An 18790-nucleotide genomic window follows, 5' to 3' on the forward strand; every position below is an offset into this window, starting at 1 on the left:
AGAGCTACAACGACTGAACGCACATTACTGTAGGCTGTTGAAATAATGCGTGTGACATGGAAAGACTTATTTTTCTTGTGCTCATTCATAGTTTATGTGGACTACTTTAGTACGCAAACTCTGTAGTAAAGCCGCTGTAGTGGCGTCTCGTTTTTGCCTACTGTAAATTGAACTGCCGGTGAGTGAGTGAGTATATTGCCGGTCACAGGTCAACCACGATGTGTCCCCTCTTTTTAAGAGAGCTTTGGGGCAAAGAGCGGTCTTCCGAGGCGTTTTACGACCTCCCGACCAGTCACAGTGGTCTTGTTGGGTATTGCTCAAGTTAGCTTTGGCAGAATTGAGACCTGCTACAATAAAGATGAGTCTGCGTTTGTCAATAAGGCACAATCATTAAATATAATGACAGTGATGTTCTTTAAAATCTTTATCCAGGAATTCTTCACAGAGTCTTCAAGACTTTTCTCATTGATTGTGGGTGATCGTGTAAATTGCTACTTATTTTAAAATATCATATATGTAGGAGTCTTTGTTTCCTGCAGTTTATGGCATACTATACTTTGATTGCAACACGGGTTGGAATGTTCTTATTTCCTGCAAAACAATTGTTATAGTTGGCAGGGGTCAGGGTTAGGGTGGAAATGTAATTTGCCATGTGGATATTGGAAGCACTGTTTTCAATCTCCCAGAATCCATGACGACGACAGAGCCAAGCTATGGCAAGGTTTGCGGGACTGGCCAAACAGACGATTTACTGTTTGCCTTTTCTTGCTGTTTAATGTAGACATAATTGCTTTCAGGATAATTTCTAGCCGAGCTGTGAGAACATATGCCATACAAAATTTACTTTGAACACAGGAGCCAAATTGACCGGTTTCTTTTTTTTAGCACTGTGGTATTTGTGACGATATGAGGAGTTCTGAAAACACTAGAGGAAGCAGAATTTGGCACAATAAGGGTAGAGATTTTTTGTTTTGATGGCGAAAATCAGACTGCTTCTTATTTAGACGGTAGATATTTATAGTTTACGAGAAATGGTTCTGTTTGTGCCACGTTGTTAGTGCTTTTGTGGCCTCCGTTGCTACATTGCTATTTTGAGTTTCAGTTTGACTCATTTCTTTATTGTCTCCTTTATATTAAACCTGGCCTTTGGTATCACTAAAAAATGTATGTCTGGGACACCAGTGAGGGCCACAATTTACATGTGCGTGAATACATAAAGGCACGCATTGTTCTGGGGGAAATGCCTTAAACTAGAGCCAAACCATGGTACCCTTGCTCTACAGATTCACTAACCACATGTACCAGGGTGGCCTGCAGCATCCGTATTTCACCGAGGTAAGGAGCCCGTAGGTGGAGAGTGCAAGCTCTGGGGACAGGAGTTGCGTGTTTCATGCGGCAATAACAACAAGCCTGCGGAAATTTCACAAACGCTCCCAAGCGCATTGACGAAATTTCTGGAACAGAAGCTTGGTGGGTATCGGTTTGGCCAAACAACAAACAAACCCCTGTGACCGACACGGCGTGGAGAGGCCTTCATCCAGCAGTGGATTCACAAAGAGGCTGCACAGGCATTATTATTTATTATATTAACTTGACCCAATACACGGTGGCTGACACTGCCAATAGTTGAGTTAGAGATTAGGCACAAAGTATGTTTTGGCCGGCAAGGCCATTTGGCTGGAGTGTGGGGGTGGGTGTGTGTTTGTGCCGCTGATGGGTAGCTGTGCGGTGCGGTGGTCAGACACAATGATATTTGTCAAATGTCTAACTCCCAATGTCGTAGCAGTGAATCAGGTCAGTGCCTGATGCGTCAAGTGCGCGTCAGTGTTCCAGCTGTGCTTTTCAACAGTGCAGTTGCTGCGTTTCTAAATAGGATATTTGTGTTTGTTACGTTTTCAGAACGTGCTGTTTACTAATAATTACAAAGGTTAGGGCGTAGCGCTTGTGTCTGTCAATGTCTCCCGTAACCCTGAGTCTGAGTTGCAGAATAGTTGAAATTCTTTTAAATGTCGAATGGCCACTGGCGCGACACTTGACTTGCCAGCCCCGAATTGAACCGTGCTCTTCAGCCTGTAATGTCGAGAGGATGTCACGATTCAGATGTCCGATCGCTGTTGAAGTGGTATCGAAGCCACCCTGGAAAGGCCGCTGCAATGGCTATGTTGCTTATGCACCTTGTTTACACTCTGCCCTTGAACAAAAAAATCCACTCGCATAGCAAAACAAGTGTAACATGAAGTCTACCGCTTTGTGATCTTGAGAGGCATTTGATTGCATTGCGTTATTGTATGAATGGGGATCAATATGATATATTCACACATGTGTATATGTATACAGCTGCTGTCAATCCATTGCTGGATGAAGACCTCACACCGTCTCAGTCATGGAGGTTGTTAAACTACCGTGCTGGTCCGTGTGCGTTGGAGAGGGGGGGAGCGTAACCTGGTTCAATTGCCACTGAAGTCAGCCGTGGCTTGGTATCGAACTTGGGTCACCGGGTTCGTAGTTCATTGCATGAACCGCTCCACCACAGCTCCGCCCAATGCGATAGCATTCGGTCTTCTTGGATGATTGATGACCATCAATCGATATATTTTTACAGCGTGTGTGTACTTGATGCATCATGTGGTATTTATTTCCACTGCAGCAAATTTTGAACACTGCCAATTGGAGCACTGGAAGGCAAGCACAGCCTCAAATGCCCCTTCCACTGCCTACCTCGCTTGTCCCCTTTCCCGTTTTGTTGAGACACATTTACGCGTGTGTGCGCAATAGCAGAGTGGACTTGGCATTACAAAATATTTTCAATGCTGTGTCCTAGCGTTGCTGCTAATTGCTGACTAAAATGGGGCAGGTTGCTTTAGGGTTATTTAATTATTTTACGTTTTCTTGTAATTTTTTTTGTGGTTAAGCCATAAAGAAATCAATCTGAATTGCTTTCGCAAAAGCATCTTATGCTGATGTTCAAATGCGCTCTTAAAAGTGCGATATTGTGTGGGCCATGGTCCCAGGCTAAAGCTGCACTTTCATGTAGAACAGACTATGAAGAATCTCATTAGTGCTCCCCGTGAGCTTGCAGCAGGGAGTGCGCCTGCCACTCAATTGGATAAAAATGCCGCTTTTATTCCACTTATTTATATACATTTTTTGAGCAACAATTGCGGTCGTGGTAGCAATAACAAGCACCGCTATACCGTCCGATTGTGTGCGTCTGCGTTCCTGTCTGTGCCTGTCTGGATCTCTTAAAAGTCAAACAGGGACTCGGGCCTTTTACCCGGCCATCTCAACTCACTTGCCCTTTTCACGGGTGAGACTTCCCACAGAACACTGGCCCCTGACAGCCGCTCGTAGGATGTGGCAGTGCCCGTCAGAAGGCATCACCGTGCCTTTGAAAATAATGGGTGCACAGTTAGCTCTGTGGAAGTTATTTATGTGGAGTGATTGTGTGTGTGTGTACATCTACAATCAGCCAGGTGCCACTGTGGGATACTGGCTTAACTCACAGTTGGGAGGTTCTGAGTTCACATAGAGGTCGGGAGTAGACTCGGTATATCATTCCTCCTGCGATCATTACAAGTGCTGCTTCCTAGGAAGGCTGTCTTGACCCCTGTTTTAAAAATGTGAAAATTTCACTCGTGGCTTAGGGCCACCAATGATAAGTGGCGCATGGAGAGACAATTTCATGTTTTCCTTGATTACAGTGAAACCACTCCTTGCTTACTGTGTGGTGGGGATGGGTGGTGCTATTAACAGATCGTATGGTCTTGTGTGGTCAGACAACCCCCCACAGGCCTCACGGCATGGGGAAGCCTTCATTTTGCAGTGGATTGACAAATAGCTTGTACAGAATTGTATTTTATTATCATCCGTGTTTGTCCATGGGAATTACTCTTGATGTCCAGGCAGATGAACACCGCTAATTGGATGGATTTTCCACCACTTTCTGATAGCTCCCTTATCTGCAAGAAGATGTAGGTATGAGGATGAATTTCACCCTTCTGCGAGACAACTTCTGAGCGACTAAACCGTGAAAAAATGCCGACGATGGGAAGAATTAATCTACAGATAATAGAGAATTCTGTAGAGTTGTTGAGAATGTGAATAATAGGAGCATTGGATAGAGCAGTTTCACTCTCATGATAATACATTTTTGGTAAAAAAAATGCAATCTTTGTAAAAGCATCCAGGGAATGCAATTGATATCGCAGTGTTTCCTCCCCTGGATTCCTGCAGTAATTGCACACCGAAAAAAAACCACATCGCAAGCAAGTTGGATGTGACCTCAAATGGGTTTGTCCACATGGAATGTTAGAAGATGGTGTTAAAAAGTTTTTCACTTTAATAAGTTTGGAATGAATAAATAAAATGGTGTTAAGGAGTTTTTCACTTTAAGAAATGTTGAATGAATGTAAACATATCTCCAGGAAATTTGCTTGCAGATTAGCCACCCGTGTTATACGCCTTGATTCGCCTGTGTGAGTCGGGTGATGGTGCACTTTAAAGTAAGCAGTCTGAGAGCACTTAGCACCTCATGGGGACTGTTTTCCCAGCAGTGCCAAGTATGCATAAACACGGCTGAAAAACATTTCTTTATTTACATTTTTAGGCGAACCATTGTGCAGAACTGAAGGATCTCAGCTCCCATTCCAGTTATAAGCAAACGTATTTTTTTCTGCCAATTTTTCCACACTTATTTTTTTCCCCGACGAGTGTCCCGAGGTGCTTTGCGTAACGGCAAGTTGGGGAGCTGATTTGTTGTGAGCCGAGCCCCACTGAGTTGTATGGGACACGTGTTTGCATGGGCAGTGAATGGGAGGCTTTGACAGCACCAATAGGTATGTAGATGGCATGCAGAAAACCCACTTTCGAGGGTATTTCACAGAGGCTTACCGCTGTTTATCTGACACATGGGTCACAGCGAGAAGAGATGTCTGTGTGTTGCCCCGCTCGGCTGAATCGTGGAGATCTGGAAACGCACACTGAGGAATCACGGGTTTGAGATGAGGATAAGCAAGTGGTGATGCAGTAGCAGCACTTACTTTGAGAGGACTTGCTGCATTGTGTTTAGAAGGAGCGATTATTGCGCCTAGAAATAAGGGGTAGCGTTGGTGTGTTGTGTGTCGGGGGGTGCGTCGTGAATGCGTGCCCGTGCACAGCAATAGTGATTCGCAGTCGGCTCAAAGGTTTTTGAGCTACATGTGGTGATCTGTAACATTTCGACAAGAAAAAATACACACGCAAGACTTAACATTTGTTAATTTTCTTTCAAGTTAAGGTCTAAATTGACCAAATTACCATTGTATCATAGTGGAATAATTAAATTTGGGTTGGTTTAAGCCCATTTCTTTTGGCACAATCCCAGTTCACGGTATGCCCTGATTACGGCCCATCGGCATTAATGCAGAATGGACACAGCCACAGCGGATTACAATTCACGCAGTGTCAACTCTGTCAATTCACTCAAGCAGGGGGACTGCATCGCTGATTGAAAGCGGGGAAAACTCCTCATCTGGGTTGTGGCAATGTTACTCAAAAAGTGTCCACTTAGCATTAATCTTAATAATCTAGGGCAATGCTAACAAACAGCGGGGTATTGCATGAAAGTAAAAAAAAATCGCCGACGCACAGTTAATGAATGATGATGGAACCAGCGAGATAGATTGGAATGCAGCAAATGCCGGGCCCAGATGCGTCCAAGACCTTCTCACGTTGGGTTTGAGTGCATGCTTGCTATTGACCCAGGCAGGGACACAGTGTGGCACCCATGTGCCTGTTTATGGTGCACATGGAAGCCCCCCCCACCACCAGCCTGTTACCCACAACCCCCCATTCCTTCACCTTGCTCACATTCCCGAGCTGGGCTGTGGTATTTTTTGGGTCCTGCAGGTGAAGAGAGATGCGGGGGGGGGGGGGGATTAGACCGAGTTTGTCTGTTCGTCTGCCCGGTGAAAATCGGTCCTTCTCCTCGCTTCCTGCCAACTTCAACTGTATGTTATGCACTTACATTAAACATCCTAATCACAATTGTATTCATGGTTCATGCAGGTTATGTGAAACAGAATAATGGAAATGTTTAAGGCCAACCAAACGTCCACGAAAACAAGGATGGCTTTTGGAAAAGTTTCTTTCTACCATTGACCACATAATACTCTCGGTCAGATTCTGGGAAAGACTAACGAATATCAATTACTACTATGCCTAGACTTTGTAGACGATGAAAAGGCATTCAACTCGGTGGAATTTGGTGCAGCCATCCAAGCTCTCGCAGTGGATTTATCCTGGTGGTTGATGATGACTATATAACTCACTGCGTGGCGTGCTTAATGAGTGATCCGCTCAGGTCTAGGTCACCCGTTTGCTGCTGTTTCTGGCATACAAAAGCACAACGCCTTTACTTGTATCCCTGTGTGGCTGCTCGCAGAATTGATTGCCGAATTGCCGCAGTTGCTGGAAAAGACGGATGCCAAAAAGACATCTGCATGCTGAGAAGTCTGTAGTGCGATAATGTAATTTAGCAAATACCGTTTTATATTTGGAGATTTGTGATGAGGTTTTTTTCACCTTGTGAGCTTTTATCGATTTTTTTTCACTTAGATATTATTTATAATGCAAGCATTGCTGGAATGAACTGCCATTAAAATAGATTTGTTTTTTGTTGTGGGTACATTGGTTTTATGGAGTACGATCCGCACGGCATCTGATCAAACCGGACGGGACGCACCCGATCTCATAAAAATCTCGAAAGATAAGCAGTGTTGATACTGGATAGTGCTTGGATGGGCAACCACCATCTAAAAAAACAGGTGTTATAGGCTGCTGTGGTGCTTTGTTGTCAGCAAAGAACAGTGCAGCAAAATTCATTGTTGTATGGGACCATGATTCAGTGTCTATGCTCCCAACCTTCACCAACCCGCACTGACTAGCCTTGTGATAGAGTTTGGTCAAATGACTCCCATGACCGGCACAATATGGCAAGGCCGTTATCCAGCAGTGGATTGACAAATGTTTGTGCTTGTACACGTACAAACCGCAGGCCACCCCCCACCTTCACCCACCTCCCAGATGCACGCATGCTCGCTGGGAATCCTCGGACAGTTTTGCGGGTGAATGTTTGTGAATGGCGATGCCTAATCCTGTCCCTTCGTAGCGAGCATGTTGGCACAGATGCAACAATGTAGTCGGATTATAGTGATTTAGCAGATGTGCGCTATACAACAGTTAAACGCTGTCTCACTTGCAGCATTCATAACAACGGTATTCTATAAGGTTGCTGTGCTGCATTGTCCCATTTTGCAGCTGTGGAATATCGGTTTATATGGCAGCTTGTCTGCTCGTGTTTTTGCATCGTGATCAGCCGCAGCATTTCCTGGCAGCCGCTCCAGCCTGGGTTTTTATTGCCATCGCTAATTGGGCTTGTTGTCTGTGTTCTGTGCATAATGTGCTTCAATTGGTATTCTGCTGGCCTTCCTGTCTGCTATGGTAGCTTTTAATAGCACTTGCAGTAGTAAAAGGTGGGCTCCTTGAGCGCCTAATATAAGCCTTTGAAGGGTTTTAGATTATTTTAACCTTGCGAATGATAAGTACCGTCGTCAAACAGATCCTACGAACGATATGACTTGTTACTTAAAGTAATACGTTCTCGACACGACATTAAACAGAGATGGGGAAAAATTTGCATGATCATTTGCGGTTACGTTCACGAAATAGAGCTCCTGAAATGACCCCTCCGTGAGGATTCTGTGTCCGCAATAAATGCATGCGCAATTTATCCTGGCTGGCTTAGGATTGTATAACATTGCAATCAATGCAAATGTGCCTGGTCACATTCAACTCTGCCGCCCGACAGGAGGCCCTATTGATTATGGGCGATGGTTGCAGGTGAAATGTAATATCGGTCGGCCTGGAATGCTGATACCGCCAAAGATGCGCTCAGAGTGGCTTGATGTTTAATGTATGGGCTTTAATCACTCACACTTTATTAGTGTCTGACACTGACCAAAGATCTGTGCAGCTGACAGACATACAAATTACCCTTCCTGTGAAATAGTCGAGGCAAGGGATAGAAAATGAAAGGTTTTAATTTTGTTCTTTGACAAGTATAATCATTGTGCTCCTAAGGCCATGTAATGCCAGGCAGCACACCAGCCAATCGACAGCCTTGCAATCTCTCTCAGCCGTGTGGTTTTGCTGTGCAAATCTTGTGTCTCACTCAGTCACCCCCACAAGGCCGCTTGCAAGCTGCTCTTGTGAAATCCACTGGCGCCAACAATAGCCAAAATATTGAAGTAAATTTGTTTTTTTCTAGTAAAAAACCATGGATAAATTAGACCAAGAAATGCATAGTGAATCAAGCGTGCGATGGGAAGCACCACGTGAAGCTGTACACACTGGGCATTCACAACCTCGGTGATGAAAACAACTGTGCATGCATGTGGCTTCATGTGACTGGGTCCTGTAGTGTTCACAGAGCACGCAACCCAAAAATGAAACGGCTCTTGTAGACCCACAACCTAGGCTGTGTCCCAGGCTATCCGACATGAATTCAAATCTTTGTTCATGTAAAAAAAATTAAATTACGTACCAGTATGATCTAAGTCACGTTACTGCTGCACCACTGTGACGTTACTCAAGTGCTACAATGATGTGCTCGACTGTAATTTGAATTCCTTGTTTTTCTCACTTAATGAGACTTCAGATATGTGACGGACAGCTCGTGACACGCAGCCCATGCAGGTATCGTTGATATAACAGCTTTTTGTGTTTTTGGCTTTGTTCTTCTTTAAAGTGGCAGAAACGCAATTCACAAGTTCAATGTTGGAGCGATGTTAACACCGCTAGCGTCCCGAGGGTCCGGTCGGAACGAGACCCCGAGCAGGGCAGATGGAAAGCGCTTACTTGCGTATAATTTGAGAAAACAAGGCAGGCTTAGGCTGACCTTGAGAAAATCCCCAATTAAAAACAACAGACAGGCATTAAGCAGGGCTTGCATCGTCCCACCAGTGGCACGCATTCGATGATAAGTTGACAGTGATTGAGTATTTATGGAGGCACTTTGGTTGTACCTGTATGAGATATCCTATCCAGGGTGGGTGCAACGGAGCATCGATTCATGATACGTGCATCAAATGGTACGTGTAAAAAATCAATGTGTTTTGTTTCGTATACGCGATATGCAATGGGTTGACATGACTCCTGCAACCACACTAGAGGCTGCTACACTCACCTCAATGTAAAAAATAAATCTGTTCTTGATTTCAGTCGCAACCCTAAATCACGACAATCCATGGAATAGTCATGGGTGTGGTGAATCATTGCAGGTCTATCATTTGCTGACCTCACGGTGGTTGTGCCTCCTGTAGTATAGAGATATTTAACAACAGATGCAATGTTGTGCGTTGCATGGACAGCCATCAGTCTTATCCAGACCACCATCTCTGAATATCTGAATGTGTGGACATGTCGATTAGACCATCGACTCAAAGATTTGAGAAATTATGGCCATCCCATCAGGCAGCTGTGAGAAAAATACACGATAAGTTTTGTCCTCATTAGGATTCATCAGTGCAGTATTGTAAAATCGTCAGTCTTCGCTCTCTCTGGGAGCTCCGTATATGGAGATAACTGACATTGACACTGTGGGGACCCCGTTAGCACTGGCCTCAAGGAATGCGCCCGATCTCATCGAACTCCAGATGCTAAGGTAGGTTGAGACTGGATAGTGCTAGGAAGGGTAACCACCATGCAAAAACGAGTTGTTATAGACTGCTGCTTGGCTACATGGTTGGCAGCAGAGGGCAGTGCAATAAATACATGATTTTACTGTACTTCTATGCAAATGTATCCATGTTCGTCACATTCACTAACCTGCACTGACCAGTGTGTGGAAGTATGGTCAAATAAGCCCCACGACTTGCACGACATAGGGAGGGCATCATCCAGGATTGGATTGACAAAATAAGGGCTGAATGCGTCTTTCTGGACAAACGGATCCAAGTCTATGAAAGGATTATGCAGTAGTTGGGGAGCGCACTGCTCTGACAGGATGTTCTCGCATATGTGCTGGCGGCAAACAGCTGTTGGCAGATGGGCTGCAGAACTCCTCTGGACAAGCAAACATTTCCTAAACCACAGGTTGAGTAACGCGGGGCGCGAGCTCGTCTTGGCTGGGCAGGTCTGGTTTAGTGGTGTGGGGGAAACATTTCGATGCACTGATTAAGTTGAGTGGAATTAGATTTTTGTACATGCTGAACGTTTACCTTCACTTATCCGCACTGACCAGCGTGGTGAAGTATGGTCACACAAACATGGCGTGGGGAGGCCTTTGTCCAATGGGCTGGAAGTTATGTTTTAGTGATGAATACCACATAGCCAGCAAAGTAGGAAAAACTATTTACATTGTTTTGAAAATGTACAACTTTTAGAAATCCATTTGCTTCTCTCACGCTCGCTACACAGTGGCGCACGGATCTGCTTGCGCGCAGCCGTGACTTTCGTTACCGTGTGGTAACCTTTAATAACTAATAGGCCCCCTCCAGTCGACTTGAAATCGAATATTGAATTAAGCGAGCGGCATTGCCGCCCTGCCTGTGGGCGTGCGCGCGCATGTTTGTGTGGCGCCCAGTGAATGCTCGCAGTGTCCATTTATTTTTCGAGCCGGCCGTTTGATGCAAGCAGATTGGCCTTTTTTTCCCCCTCCCCTCCCGCGTGACCGTGCACCAGTCGGTTTCCTGGGCGAGGCCGCAGGGATAGGCTCACATTTGTTTGGTTATAAATCTGTAAACGAGCCTCTGCTGGCTGTTGCACAGAGCGCTTCGTTTACTCGACGCAGCGCAGAATTTGGGGGTCAAAGGTCTGCCTTGCCCATCCAGCGCAATATTGCCTGGCTCCTAATGAGAACCGGGGTCGAATTCCCGTGTTGCTGAAAGGATCTTTTCAACCAAAGCTCTGGTGGGAAAAGAAATGTTGTTTTCCTATTGAAATATCTTTTAAAAAATCTGAACTCGTACCCAAAAATAATGTTCTTTTCATATTTTTACATTTCGAGGCTCTCTATTGCTACATTTGAAAAATGATCTTTGACTTGCGAAGGTAGTGGAACTAAAAATATACACGGTGCTGAAAATGACAGCAAAAATAATGCTGTAAAAGCCCTATTTCATAAGACTTGCAGCAACCTAATTGTCTGAACGCGTGGGGAGTTTATGCAGCATCGACTATCCGTTTGGCAACCGTGCATGTGCAGACAGGCTTTCTTTCTCACCAGATAGAGCATTTGACTTGGGGTGCTTATTGTGGTCACAAAGATAGCCGGGTAAAAAAAAAAAATACATGTATAAGGGTGTGAAGGTTGAAATAATTGCGTTGGTCGGGTAGCGTAGATAGCGGCAAGAAGGGCAGGTCAGAAGCCAATGGGGTTTATCGAGAGAAGATTTGGATGGTTGTTTTTTTGCACCAGCAAGGGGGGATGGTAATGAGGGTTTTCTGCCATAATAGCAATGGACTTCCAAGTGTAGCGCACACACGGTCTTAGTCTCTACCGGCACATCGCCCGTTGGCTGACAGCCTGTCATATTACTTTGATGAAGTGTCTCATTTTTGGCACGTCTGACGATATGAATACCTTTGGTAAAATGTTGCTTTCAAAACATGTATAGATTTTTTTGTTGTTAGTTTTATTTCTGGATGGCTTAAAAAAAATTGCTTCAAGTTCTACGTAGGTACTACAAATTATTATGTAAATGTGCATTTTACATTGCAATAACATTGAACGTCATATGCAAAAATGTTGGCATTTCATCGTCTTTGTAAATATTGTAAAAAAAATTGATAACCTTCCCAATTAATTTCTTTACTCTGAAAATATCCCACCATTGCTGTCAACCACCTCCTGACTCCCATATTCACGGAGATCACACTTTCTCCTCTGCTGCTCCGACGGTCTGTGGAACATCCCTTTCACTTGTTTGGCTGTACATGCCACGAAACCTGTCACACGGAACGACAGTTTAAGAATCGTGCAGCCGGTGTCGTCCTAGCCCCCATGTACTTCACACTCGAGCCCCAGGGTCTCGAGCGCCCGAGGGGGTTGGGGGGATCGTGGTGGCAGTGGCGCAGTTGTGTCGCCCGTTCACCCGTCGCGCCCCCCGGGAGGGCCAGGTCCTCTCCATGGATACCGTATGCGCGGCAAGGGGCGGGCGGGCGAGCAGACGGCGGACGGGCAGGCGCACGCGCAGGAAGGCACGTCTCCCACGAGAGAGGAATGCTTGCGTGCAGCGCTGCTAGCATGCTTTGGCTCCGGGCGATGTTGCCATAACCTTTCACCCCCCTAGAGCACGAGTGGGCATGCAGGTACAGTGCGCGGCAGCTGCGCTTCCTGAGCGCCGCGATGCCGAGCGCTTTCACGTAAACACCTCTCATTCGGTTAAAGGCGTTCCATATTGTAATAAAAAAAAATATATCCTTGCTGTTATTAATATTATTGAGGCTGTTCCGTTAGAACTTGACCATAGTCCCCACTGCACAGGATACACGGAGTTATGGGTGCGGCTCGGGAAATGCGCGTTTGCTAACAAGTGGCATTTCTTGTGCGTCAATTGCCGCATTCGTAATTAAAAAGGGGAAAAAGGGAAGAGGAAGAAAATTGATCATTTGGTGAGACAATGTGAGCAGTTGAAAGGTACTCCATGATAGATGCTGAGAATTACACTGCATAGATTACTATAAAATTAATTAAGGTTACCCAGATCTCCATTTGGGTTCCCGTTATGGAGATCATGTGTAAGGAAAATAAAATTATTTCAGTTTTGCACAGAATCCTGGGGACACGGGTCAGTTGTTGCCATCGTGGTTTCTGTATGGGTGACTTTAAGAGAATATTAACAGGAGTGCTGCATTTTTGTACAGATTCAATCGTCCTCCTCCAGTGAGTGTTTGCACAGCAGCTTAATGGGGCAGTCTGCATGGTTTCTGACATGAGACCATTCCAAAGGGTTAAGCTGGTTTTCAGCAAAACCACCTTATTCAGCTGGACATTTAACCTGCCGTTACAGAATCATATCTTTGGCGTTGAAGAGAAATTGTAAAGGGTAGAGGAGGGAATTTATTTTACTGCCTTTATTTGGGGTGGGAGGCGGCAGGTGTTGCTCAATGCTTACACGTTTTTGGTTGAAGGTGTTAACGGCCACTTTGAACATTTGTCTTGATCAGCGAGAGAGTGTTTGAGAGACTCGCTGGAGCATCATGTTGATATTGTAATTTGGGAGCGAGCATTGGTTTGCCCGAGAAGTCTCCAGCATAGAATAATATTTCCTGGCAGTCCGTTGGAACGGACGTTTTAAGCGTACCTACACCCACCCTATAATGGTACTCGCTCACAGCGAGTCGTTTCCCTGGTCGCCAACGTTATATCGTTGCTTCGGACGCGAAATCGTGCGAGGCGGGCCGTGTCGTAAAATATCCCTGCGGAGAAAGAGCCCGGCAACTACAAGCTCCCGACAAAACGAGCCTGCCGCTGCCTCCCAATTCCCACCTCGCAGGAGCCGTTGGCCTACTGCAGGATAATGATTGACTCGATATCGTTGCGGGGAGAAACATCCCGAGGAGACGGCGCGCATAGCGCCACGCCATCGCCTGCGCCTTCGTCTCGCGTCCGGAGGCGTCTCTTGGTCCGCTGTGTGTGCTCGTCCGCGTGGCGCAGCAGTGGTTGGAGGTCTCGCATTGCGTTAAAATGTCGCCGCTCGTTTAGCCGGGGTTGCGCGAGCCCCCGGTCCGTGCGGCGTCGTACGATTTTTCGAGCGGCCTTTTCAACACCACGTTTTGTCGGGTATAAAACTGGTACGTGCGCTTGGGGAGGCTGGCGGGGAGGGGGGCAAAAAAAAATCTTAATAGCACAAATAATGAAATAAGAGGCTCGTAGAAAAGTCTTCTGCACGATATAGTGTGGTCGGTGTTTAATGTTGCATGAGAAAATTGCTCTGCCTCCTTTGTGAGTCATAGTGACTTGTTTTTTTTGCGCGCACCTTCCTTTCAAATGAGCGTTTTTTTTTAAATTTCACGTAATCTTTTGACTTCTTCCAAAGGGAAGAAACCTTATCTTTCAGACAGCCTTGGCATGCTTATGTGCAGCTCGGGGACCATGACGCATGCGTCCGATGGAATGCACGTCTATGCCTGACTCAGTGTTGTTGCACGCTCCTTAATTTCTCACTGTCGAAGGTGGTGGCATCCTGCGAACATGATAACTGACCGAAGCACACAAAAACGGTGGTGGTGGTGAGGATTAACGAAGCGGGGAGATGAGGGAGCCTGGCGCCCACCTCTCACCGGGGTGCGTGCATGGCAGCTGCAGAATAGAGGCTCAGGGGAACGGATTAAATAACTTTCACCATTTCGGGTTAGATGCAGAAAAGAGAAAAATTGTTAAACTGTGCAAGATTTCTAAATTAAATTGATCCTGTGAGAACAGCGCACCCTAATTATAAAATGCAGGCTGACGTTCACACCAGCTTCAGTGAGAGCTTAGATTCCTGCACTGGAAATGAAAGTGACTTTCATGTCTAGAAATCTGGCTGAGGCAGTGGGGCGGGGGAGGGAGTTGCATTGCGATGGATTTGTCTGACCTGTCGCGGCGCGGCATAATGCTGCTGGCCAGTGGGGGGTGCCGGCAGGGTGTGAGAGTTTCTTCCTGTCCATGGTAATAGACAGCAGATGGGAGGACAGATGGACATTGAAGAGGGTGGGGGGTGGAAGTTAGAAGCGGAGGAGGTGGACAATGGGCATCTCACAAACCCCGGAATAGCGATTGATTGCGCGACACCGCTGGCCGACGGCAGGGAGATGTGAGACCTCCTTGCCATCTCACTCCGGTTTTCTTGCCGCACGGAGAAGCGTTGGGATTGCGCCAGCCCGCCTCGTCCAGTGGCCCCCACCAGAAGAACCGAGGTCCAGGACAGCTCGCTCGAACCGTGCCGCGCCATTAGCGCTGCGTGCGCATGCATGACGTGAGTAGAAGGGCAAACTCTCGGCCTGACGTCGTCATCGCTTTTGTGTGGAAGAATGAGAAGCAAGAAAGGGACGTCAACAAGGCAAAGTTGCGTTGCCAGTGGGGGTCGTGAGTTGTGGGTGGGGAGACACAGCCTAGAGAGCGTCATACAATATAAACAAAAAAAGGCATCTCTGTCAAGTGACGTGCACTGCCCTGCCATTTGCACGGCACCATGGTTTTGGGAAACATGTTAGGAATGTGTTGTGCCCCACGGCTTTGGGCTAAACCGTAAACCGTTAACCCTCTCGCGCCGCGCTGCCCTTAAACAGCATCACTGAATATCTCACCGACTGCCTTCGCGGTGCCGGTTAACGAGTCGTCACGGGCCGCTTCTCGGATCTGCTCTTGAGGTCTGGTGCCGTGACTTTGCTCGTATTGTGTGCTTGAATGGTTCGTTCAGCTCACTGATGTGACGTTTTAAAAGCCCCCGAACAGATCGTCTAGCATGCCTTGTGCAGTTACCCAAGCGCCGGGCTGAGTAAATGTTTGATCTGTCGGCCTGTTATAGGAGACGCATTCCATTTTTGTCACGGGTTTTTTTTCCTTCTTCTGTAATTTCATTGTACTCCAGGCTTTCTGTTCCACGATTTTTGTTCCCTTGCAAATGTCAGGAGTGTAATGTTATGGGTCTTTTGTGCACACTGTTAGTGTGGCAGTGTTGTTATCCACAGAGAAACCCGTGTTGAACATTTTTAAGCATTTATTTTAATCTTGTGAACTCTGTTTAAATTCTGACTGTGCTCTCTAAATGTGCACATGCAAATACGACCTTATTCTGACAGCCTTATATTGGCCATCAGTTAGTTGCAACGAAACAGCTGTACACATTGTACAGCATCTGTTTGTGTCCTATGTATTATGGTACAGGAATTGTAAGTGGAGTGAATCCAATACGGTAGCACTCACCAGATAGGCAGATTGTCTGGGAGCTGACTATGAGCCACAGAGGGGCCAGTGTGACAATTTGTGTCAAAGGAGCTAATGGGTGGGACTTACGATGAGGGTGAGCTTGGGAGCAACTATGTAATAATTATATTTTTGTAATTTCCATTGTCACCGAAACGCGCACCTAAAATGTGGATGCATTTAGATCATGAAACATAATATCCTCTGCTATATGTCAACTCCGCAGGGCCTCGTACCTCCATCTGTGCAACAAATCCCACATCCACCACTTCCTCACTCCAGCTGCTGCTGAGATGCTCATCCATTCATTAATTCATATCCCATTTAGACTACCATGATTCTCAATTCTTTGGCTTCTTGAAATCCCTCACCTCCAAATTCCATATTTGTCCCAATGCCGCTGCCTGCCTACTCAAATGAAATGAATAATGTATTTATTACCCATGAAACCTTCTAGAGACAATGTATTGAGTTAATGTCATCAGGATTGCAGGATGATTTTCCGTGCACACTTAGAGGCCGTTTGAACTTCAGTATACAACCTTGATATTGGTCATCTATGTTGGGACTGGCAGTCGGTGTGAGGTCTAAGGTGAACATTTCAAAGTCAAAGCTCAAAATGGTTTGATATTAAATGTTGGGGGGTGGGGGAGATAGGATATTTGAGCACGATGATAGCTGTCAGCAATAGTTTACTTTTTACTGTAGCATTAAAATGAAAAAAAGTATTTCACACTTTAGTCATTGGTCCTACCTGATAGCCTTTTCTGGACAAATGCTTGGTGACCTCTTACATTAAAGCCGTTTGACCTAGAGACGTGATACTTAGTAAAACATTTACATATCTAGCACTAAAATCCGTCATAAAACGTGGAAGAGGTCAGATCAAAACATTTTCCTGCAGTGATTGAATTGACATGGACTGACCCTATACGAATATCAATTGTATAACTTTTGCAGAGCATAATGTAGTAAAAGCATTGAAAATGTGTGGCAATACCATTGACCGTAGTAACCCCTTACTTTTTAAAATGTTTATTCTTTAAAATGTTGAACTTGTAATACCCCTCAATATGGAGCATCTCGTTTACAAGGCTATCCTGCTTGTCAACTGACATGTCCTATTTAAACCCATCAGTGTCCTCTCATGTATAATTGTTTTTGTACCAAACAGGCTGTGTATACCCGCCATAACAGCGAATGGTACTATCATGGCAGCCTACGAACGCAACATTTTATTTATTACCAGGCGAGAGCGCATGGAGACAAAATGCTTTCACAAAGCGGGACAGGTATGTGATGTGATATGCGTGCGTGTGCGTGCATGTGCTTTGTCTCCACAGGGAAGCAACTCCTGAGAGGTCGGGCTGATCCTGTACCTGCCGCCAGCCACACAGCGCGTCCATACGGGGGAATGAATTAAACTGGCCAGGGATGGGCAGGCGATATCCCGCAAACGCAGTTGCACAGCCCGGTGCTTCCCGTAAGCAAAACGCATCGCCAAGCACACACACCTCGACGGGTCGGGCGTAACGTGCATTAAACGGACGAGTGAGTGAACGCGGGGATGACTTGTCTCGGGCGAGGGCCATGTTTGGCACATCTGTCTTGTTTAGCGCCACCTCGGCATGAACAAAATTGCTTCATTATGAATATATAAAAATATGGAGCCAGCTGTGTTCTAGTAAACAGCTGTACGTTAGGTATAGTAATAATTTTAAATGCATTGTTCGACTACATTTATTATCAATCCATTCCCTTACTTGAATTTATATCGCTTCTCTGGGAAGCAAATGGTATGTGAATATTAGCTGTTTTCATACATTTATTATGTTTACATATATTTTCCCGTTGTTTTTGGGCGAGTGTTTTTACCGCAGGGCATTAACTTGCATGCTTCCATTTCAATTGCTTGCCACATTTTGTTTTTGCTATCTTTAATGGCCTGCCCCCCCCCCCCCCCATCCATTTCCGTGCTGTGCCCGTGGTCCGTATTTTTTGTTGAGTTTTAATTTGTGGTTTCATCCTTTGGGTTGATTTCGTCTTCTTACAGATTGTCCCTAAGCCTTACCCAGAGATTATCTGCACAGCTCCTCACAGCTTCCCCATCCCCCCTACCTCAGGTTTGCATGTAAGCCATTTATGTTCATGTTTTTAACGATTTTTACAATTTGTTTTCGTATTTCTGTTTAACTTTTTGAGTTCGCCCATGGCTAATGCGAAGTACGCATGAAGATTTAGTGGTTTTCTCTAACATTTGAGATCCCATTGTCAATCGCATGTTGAAGTAATGAGTATATTGTTCTTAATGAGATTTTATTTTCATTAAAAACAACGTGAATCATTACGTCCGTTCAACAGATGAGTACATGCTTGTTTTGAAGTACCATATACCACCACCACCTTGTGCGTGCCTGTAATCAATCCAGCACCATCACACACATTCTGTGAAACTTCCATCCCATGGGCATGAAGGTGTCATACCCTGATTTGCCAGGAGAAGGCAGTACAGTGAAGTGCGGACAAGTCTCCATCTGTCCCTTCTGTATGGGATGTAGTGTTGCTCCCTCGCACACGTGGGCTTTTATGGTTGCTCCGGTTTCCTCCCACGTGTAGAAACACCCATTAATTGACTGAAAACATCTTAGTATACGGAGGACCACAGAGCTTGGGCAATTGATGGTGCCGGCTCGCCTACCTGGCTGTAATTAAATAATGACCTTTATAAATTTAGGACACAACACAAAGATGACTGTTCAGATAAATTCATCCATGTGTGGTGCAATATTGTAGCCCTTTCACAGCCCTTTACCTGACTCATTCATTCATATATATGTGCGC

At 45.6% G+C, this 18790-nt stretch overlaps 1 protein-coding gene across 1 annotated transcript in view; it reads left to right on the forward strand.

The window, feature by feature from the left end:
- LOC133343022 (amyloid beta precursor protein binding family B member 2-like) overlaps positions 1–18790 on the forward strand; it is a 58028-nt gene that overhangs the window by 7772 nt on the left and 31466 nt on the right. The window contains 1 exon segment of the mRNA XM_061552452.1: positions 17293–17432. Within this exon segment, the coding sequence (XP_061408436.1) occupies positions 17384–17432 (49 nt within the window). The 5' untranslated portion in view covers positions 17293–17383.

The sequence above is a fragment of the Lethenteron reissneri genome, chromosome 16 (assembly GCF_015708825.2).
Source record: "Lethenteron reissneri isolate LAM-NWPU_2019-01 chromosome 16, ASM1570882v1, whole genome shotgun sequence".
Classification (NCBI taxonomy): Eukaryota; Metazoa; Chordata; class Hyperoartia; order Petromyzontiformes; family Petromyzontidae; genus Lethenteron; species Lethenteron reissneri.